The sequence below is a fragment of the Macaca nemestrina genome, chromosome 2, assembly GCF_043159975.1.
Source record: "Macaca nemestrina isolate mMacNem1 chromosome 2, mMacNem.hap1, whole genome shotgun sequence".
In the NCBI taxonomy this organism is placed as follows: Eukaryota; Metazoa; Chordata; class Mammalia; order Primates; family Cercopithecidae; genus Macaca; species Macaca nemestrina.
This window is the reverse complement of record NC_092126.1, coordinates 16,533,848-16,541,365: the sequence shown is the minus strand read 5'-3', so window position 1 is coordinate 16,541,365 and position 7,518 is coordinate 16,533,848. Positions and strand designations below refer to the sequence as shown.

At 45.2% G+C, this 7,518-nt stretch overlaps 1 protein-coding gene across 2 annotated transcripts in view; it reads left to right on the top strand.

The window, feature by feature from the left end:
- Positions 1–1,192: 1,192 nt before the first annotated feature.
- Positions 1,193–7,518, top strand: part of LOC105470958 (STT3 oligosaccharyltransferase complex catalytic subunit B) — a 104,108-nt gene continuing 97,782 nt past the window's right edge. Inside the window, exon 1 of one of the 2 annotated variants that reach the window (XM_011723324.3) lies at positions 1,193–1,942. In XM_011723324.3, coding sequence (XP_011721626.2) covers positions 1,632–1,942 — 311 coding nt within the window. In that variant the 5' untranslated portion in view covers positions 1,193–1,631. Of the gene's footprint in view, positions 1,943–5,849; positions 6,005–7,518 lie in introns of those variants that run through there. The other variant, XM_011723325.3, reaches the window with a different exon arrangement.

Genomic DNA, 7,518 nt, shown 5'->3' with positions numbered 1-7,518 from the left:
TAGTTTTACACTAATATGCCCGTTAATATCCAGATGTTACTTACCTAATAAAATGTACAATTAGCTGTGAATTGACATGAACAAGTATTTACTGAGCACCGATTACGCCGAAAGCTCCGTACTTTCTATGGGGTTTATATCAGAGCAATCCGAGTCTCCCCACTACCTCACTTAGTTTAGGCTCATTTTGCCCTGAGTTTATCTGGTAACACTTTATTTTAGCGGACGAGGGGGGACGTGGGGAAAGGAATGGAAGGTATACAAATACAAGGTAGACGTGCAGAAATTCGTGCACGAGAATCTTCGTTGTTATTTAGTAAAGTGAGAACTGGAACCAGCTTAACGTCCAGGGTAAGTTAGTTTCCTCATTCGACGGAATGTATGCAGCCGTTAATGCATTTCTGCATTTTCCCGTATTTCCAGTGAACATACAGTTCTTTTGCAATACGGAGTACAAACGACAAAGGGCGAGAGAAGGTCGCATTTTGCCTGCCGGAGCTAGGGGCGCGCTTGCCGGCTCCAACCAGTTTCCGGTGCCGGAAAACTTGTCTTCGCTCACATTCTCGGATTCCCGCGGCCGCAGAAGCCGGAGGCGGGACGTGGAGTACAGGGAGCAGGGCAGGCCATGTCACTGCCACCGCGGGCTCACTCACAACGCCAGGCAAGGAGCGCCGCGGGCGGCAGAGACCCTCGGCCAGACCCACGCGCCGAGGGCTATGGTAATGCGCCTGCGCGTCCGTCACGTGGTGAGGGCTCCGCGCAAAGCGGGTTAAAAGTCACGACCGCGGAGAGCCCGCGAGCGTCCCGCTGGTCGGTGCGGCGCTCTCAGCACCCTTTAAGCCGAGTTTGACCGAGGCCGCTCCGCAGTTCCCGCCCCTCAGCCCAGCTCTGCTCCATGAACCTAGCGGAGCCGCCTAGTACCCTTCCTCGCCGACCGCACAGGCGCGCGAAACCGCGTCTTTCAACTGACAATGAAGCCGTAGCCGCGCAGCTCGGCCGCTCCGGGCGAATGGGCGCGAGGCCGGGAGAGGGAGGGGAAGTGGGAGACGGTTGGGTCGAGCACCGCCCTAGCTCGCGCCCCTATTGGTGGGCGCCGCGGTTCTGGGCCCGCCCCCTAACGGACCTGTCGCTTTGTGACAGGCGGAGGGGCCAGTTCCTGTCGGGCCGGGGGCGGAGTCAGAGGTTGCTTGAGCTCCGCCCGGACTCCAGGGGGCTCCTCCCCTTGCTCCTCTCGGCTGGGCGGGCGGCGGGCGAGAGAGGGAATGTCATTGCTTCTTAGAGCCGTGGTGCCGCCTCCGTCTGCTGCTGCTTCTCTGGCGCCCTCGTCCCGTCGGCTTTCGCCGCCGCCGCAGCTGCACTGGGGATACGGATGGCTAGCGGGGCGCAGGGGCCATCTGGGTTGAGAGAGCGGCGTTCGCGGCCGCTGCTGAGGCGGAGACTCCCCGCCGCCGCTTCCTCCACCCCCAGTCCCCCGGCCTCGCGGCGCTGAGGGCGGGAGCGCGCAGAGCTCTTCCCTCCTCCTCCTTTTTCTTCCTCCTCCTCCTCCTCCTCCGGGTCCCCGCCCAGCACCCCTCGCACCAGGCGGCGGCGGCGGCGGAGGAGGAGAGCTAGACCCGCCGCCGGGGCACAACATGGCGGAGCCCTCGGCCCCGGAGAGCAAGCATAAGTCGTCCCTCAACTCGTCCCCGTGGAGTGGCCTCATGGCCCTGGGGAACAGCCGGCACGGCCACCACGGGCCCGGGGCCCAGTGCGCGCACAAGGCTGGCGGCGCGGCGCCGCCGAAGCCGGCCCCCGCGGGGCTGTCCGGGGGACTGTCGCAGCCGGCTGGGTGGCAGTCGCTGCTCTCCTTCACCATCCTCTTCCTGGCCTGGCTTGCTGGCTTCAGCTCCCGCCTCTTCGCCGTCATCCGCTTCGAAAGCATCATCCACGAGTTCGACCCGTGGTAAGTGCCCCGCCGCCCCTCCCCCGCCCGCGGCCCGCGGGAAACCGGGACCCGCTCCTCTGCCGGCCGCGGCTCTCCTCGACTTGGCCCCGCGCCGCCGCTGAGCCCCGCTCGCGTCCTGGCTGAGGCGGGCGCGGGTCCGGGAGCTCCGGGCGCGCCCCCTGCCCGTGGGCGAAGTTTGCCCTGAGCAGCCTGAGGCGGGGCGTCGGGGTCCGGGAGCGAAACCTTGACCCTCGGCCGGGCTAGTGCGACGACTGCCAGGAATGTGGGTGCAGCCCCTCGCAGCCGGCTTTAGTCGCTGAGTCCGGACCCTCCACGCCACGAGCCGGCAGGTAGCTCCTCCGCGGACTGTCGGCGGATTCCCCGCCCTCCTCGCCCGCTGCTTTCGCGTTCTTTTATTTTTGCGGGCGCGTTTTTGCTAGTTCAGACGGAATTGGCCAGGGGGCTGCCCTGTTGCCGCCGGAGGTGCCCTGTTGCCGCCGGAGGTGGGTCCAGATGTGCTGGAACCCCGGCTGCTCACCCTTGGCAGTTTTACGCTTTTACTGTTTCTTTTTTTGCTCTCATACGAGAAGGGAAAAGGAGAGTGAGTGGCGTGTTGGAGGGAAGGAAATAATATCCCTGAAAGTGATCTGAAAGCTAGCTACTCTTATTTATTTATCATTAGGTATTTTAAAGAGTGGCTTTTTTCAGAGCTCTTAAGTGCACTCAGCTCCTTACTGTTCCACTATCGTCTTGGGTTGCTTTTTAGAACAAGATCCTTACTCTCTTAGCTACTGTCACCCTTAGTGTGTTATGCACAACATCTGAAAGCATTACATTAATTCCTTTATTGGTCTGCAGAAAGGCTTGTGGATAAGAGCAAAGAGTACCACAGTGATGGGAGTCCTAGATTATAATATCGAAGTTGTACATAGTGTAAAGGAAATTACCCCACTCTTAACGGCACTAGCTAACTTAGACACTACGTTGGTCTGTGAATTATCTAGATGGGAAGATTGCTTTAACTTTTTTTTCACAACTTGCCCAACTCGAGTTAGGATTTTTCCCCCTGAGAGTATGCCTTTTAAAGTGGTGTATTTTGTAGACCTGTCAGCCTTGAGTTAATCTTACCTCCTCACGGTTAGACCTAATTAAATTTCAGGATATTTGTTTTATCATTTGAAATACAGAGAAAGAGAATCTTTTTTGAGAGTTACTAACTATATAGATAATAAATGTTCGGGGGCGGGGGATGACTTACCTGTATAGTAATATACCAGATTTAAGTTGTGCTGTTAAGGAGAGAAAAATTGATACTGCAACATCTGTTGAACACCATAGGGGCCCACTCATGGGCAATTCAATTTAGATCAGTTAATTACTGTGACAATCTTCCATGAAATGTTTTCATTACATTTTAGAAGTTTTGATTTTGTTTTCTAACACTAGTTTAAAAAAAATAACCTTTTTGTTAACGTGCAATCACAGAAGAAAATATGTTACTGTGGACTGTTTATGAGCCTAAGAATACTTGTGAAGGCTTATTGACACAATATTAGGTGGTCTTATTTTGAAACACTTAAGCAAATTAGATAAAAATGAAATTGGAACCAGAAAATGAAAGCTAGTATTTACTAGACAATATGAAAAGAGAAAGTTCTCTTTTCAGATTAAAATAGCAGAAATGCATGATTGACCAAACATTTCAGGTAACAAAATTGTGACTATTTCCATAGTAACATTTTTAAAAATAGAAGGCTAAGTACTGTTTAATAGTAACTCTGGGGCTGAAATTAAAGATTGCAGAAAAATTCACAACTAATGATGAGAGTTTTGTCATTTTTCTTTAAGATTAGAAATCTGCATCAAGTCAGCCAAAGATCCCCACTAAAATTGAGTAATGCAGTAATGAAAAGGCTTATTGGGTTGCTCAACAGATAAGGTGGTTCATTTTTTTATTTTTATTTTTATTTTTAATTTTTTTTAGTGTAGTCAAGAATTAAAAGTTTTCTTTTTCCAGTTGCAACAATATGTTTGGAGGGCATAACTCTTTTTCATGCACATGAAGATATGTTTGGCTGGGCGCAGTGGCTCACGCCTGTAATCCCAGCACTTCGGGAGGCCGAGGCGAGCGGATCACCTGAGGTCAGGAGTTCGAGACCAGTCTGGCCAACATGGTGAAGCCTCCCTCTCTACTAAAAATACGAAAATTAGCCAGGCGTGGCGCAGGTGCCTGTAATCCCAGCTACTTGGGAGGCTGAGGCAGGAGAATCGCTCGAACCCGGGAGATGGAGGTTGCAGTGAGCCAAGATCGCACCACTGCACTCCAGCCTGGGCAAGAAAGGGCGAAATTCCGTCTCAAAAAAGAAAATGTGTTTTGCTTCATTTTTTTAATATGTGAAAACGTATTTCTGACACATTATCATTTAGCTAAGTTTGTACCATTTGAAAGTATATATATCTGTTTTAAAGAGCTACTTTAGGTATTCTGCATATAGTTTTAATATTGACATTTATTCTTAATTAAATGTTTATATTCATAATGTTAGATAATCCTGCTTAGTAGTAAGGAGATTTACAGAATAATGGAATGTCCCTATGCCTTACCATGAATGGAGATTTGTCAGTATGAATCTAACGTCTAATTCAGGTGACTTAATGAGAGAATCAAGTTTCAGACAAAAAAAAAAAAGTTGTTTACTTCTTGTTTTTTTTTTTTCTGTCTTTTGAAGATCTCAAGTAGTTAGGCATCTCATTCATTCTTACCTAATTCTTACAGTCATTCTTTTTGAAAAGGTTAAAAGGAGGGGGATGTGTAGATTGCCTGCCATTATTACTTTGGGCTTTTAAAGCGTTTTTGGGCTTTTAAATATTTAGTTTTCTTCTATAGCTGCTAATAGTCGCAACACTTGAACTGGTCTGTAGGTGAACACTCTAGTGTTTCTAGTTTGGGAGTTGCTCAGATCACCATCATATATAGCAATGACACAGACCTTTAATAATATTTAAATGTTACTCTCAGGCTGTGCGTCCACAAACCAATTTATTCTGGCCTGCTCGTACCTTCCCTGACCTCTTTTTCCATATCTCTATCAGTGGTTTCATTTCTGAAAGTCGTTTTAAGTGAAGGGTTTACTTTCCCTGTGAGCTATTTCTTTAAATTTTACAGTAGTTCTTAAATTGTGTAAAAGACTCAAGTTAGCTGCTGAAAGTGACTTCTCATCACAGAGTTATACTTGTTTTTTAAATTTGTCACCCAAGTTATTTTGTATATCTTACCAGTTGTCGTGAGGGGTGGTGTGTGATTTATTTATTGAAATACACTGCACTTTAGAATTTAGCAACATTTTTGGTAACAATTTGACTTCACTTTAGTAATTCCTCCCTTATCAGCTGAGTTGAACAGATAGGAGGAAGCAGTTTGGAAATATGTGTTCTGTACTTGCCAAACATTTGATTAATCAACCACTTTAATAGTACTTAACTATACCTTTTTATCTGGAGCAAAATGCGTTTTCTACATATTTTTATTGTAACTGATAATACTTTTACTTTATATTAGCCAGATACCTTTTCCTTATCCATTATCTTGTTAAATTGTGGTAGCCTTTCCCATAGAAGCAATGAAGTTCCCTATGTGAGAACTGTCTATTTTTCCTGCCTTCGCAGGTTATAAAGTGGGTTCTCCCTAGGGAGAATTCTCTGAGCGTTAGGTTTTGGCTGTAGTTAGCAAAAATGCAGCAGATGCCTTTTTGCTGGGCAGAAAGTTGCAATTTAGAGTTGGAACTTAGAGTGCAATTTTTCCAAAGAAACTATGGTATAAATTGGTTAATTAGTATAGATATGTTTTCAAAGTAGTGATAAACCTTTGGAACATAAGCTGTTATAAGTTGGGGACTACTTCCTGTACTTTGAGGTCTCCATGTTTTCCTTCACTTTGCAGATGAAAAAAAGAGGCCTCAGTTCTGAAGAGGACAAATTGGTAGCAAAACCAGTTTTAGAACACATACGTCCCCAAATCTTAAAAAGTCACTTTGACTGTGGGATCATTAGCATCAGCAGTCCAGCTGCACTTCAGACCAGGTATTACTGTTACTGATTACTGATTTCATTGGCAATTAAATTGTGTGAATTTATGATAAGATTGGTACTACTCCCATTTCGGTTGAGCGTGATGGCTTCCATAGGTAGTAGTCATGGATTTCATGAAGTGTAGTCCCTAGGGTAGTTGGGTCGGTCATGAATGCCCTTGGGACTTTTTCTTCCCTTTTTAGAGTTTTCATATCTTAAAGGCTAACTTGGGTAGGACTACATGCCCCTTAACTGCCATGAATAGTTTGCATAAAGACAACGTTGGTTATAAACATTAGAAACTCAATATAAGGATTTACTTAATAATCTCTGACCCAGTTGTTAATAAATATGGGCTAACTTAACTGTACCTAATCAATTTTTGTACTCTCAATAAGTTTGAGAAAATGTTAACATTTATGTTTATTGTTATATCCTAGTATTCATCTGTGCACACATGCTCTCAGAAATGAAGGATGGAAAGGTTAATATTATTCTCAAGTGACCAAATCATGTTTTTCCCTTCAATTTGTTTACTTTTAAGACTTAATGATCTTAGGGAGTGAAAATACTGCAGTTGGCTTATAAAGACCCCACAATTCAACAGACCTATTGTTAAACTATTACAAACATTTTCAAATACACAAGAAAGTTGAATTTTATAGTGAACACTCATACACGCTCACCAACTAGATTCTATAATTAATATTTTGCTTTAGCATATCTTCCTGTCCATTACTACTTTTAAATCCTGCTTGTAGACAGACATTGTTTACTATGATATGAAGAATACCATCTTTGTTCCCCAGTGCCATGATAAAGAGGATTTATTTCTGCATAGTGTTTGTTTTCTATATTATTTAAACATTTGTATATAAATGCTGTTTCAGTATCCTCAGACTGAAGTTAGGATTAGATTCCATCATTCCAGGTTTTGGTTAGCAGCTTACCTGAGTGCATTGTAAATCAGTGCATTAGTTCCACATCTGTTAAATGACTTGACTTTGCTGAATCTGGTGTCTCAGAAGAAACTCTGAAGTGGATAGATGGATATTGATGTTGATGTTGGTTTTATTAGGTGTAATTCATGTGAAACTCCTAAATTCCTTGAATTATTAGAAGACTTTTATAGGTCAGCCTGTTGTCTCTGTCATTTTTCATCCAGAGGTAATGGTTTAGCTTTAGTGTGATTGCAAAAGTGGCTTCTGTAAATCCCTGCAATAGGAAAAAAGAAAAACATTTCCAAATGATATAGGACCCACAGATACACTATATTGGCCAAATTAATGCTGTTGAAAGGGGAAAACATGTAAATGGTTCTCTAACTACTCTGTCTTCAACCATCTCTACCTGATTTTGGTGGATGCTTTTTGTATTTAAACCAGTAATTCTTCTGAGAAGGCTTCTGTTGTCCTCCTCTTACCTACTTCTGACAAGGAGTAATTTCCGGGAATTTAGAAATTGATAGAAAGTGGTAATACTGTAGGGTTTTTTTGTTTGTTTTTAAAGTGGAATATATTAGGAGG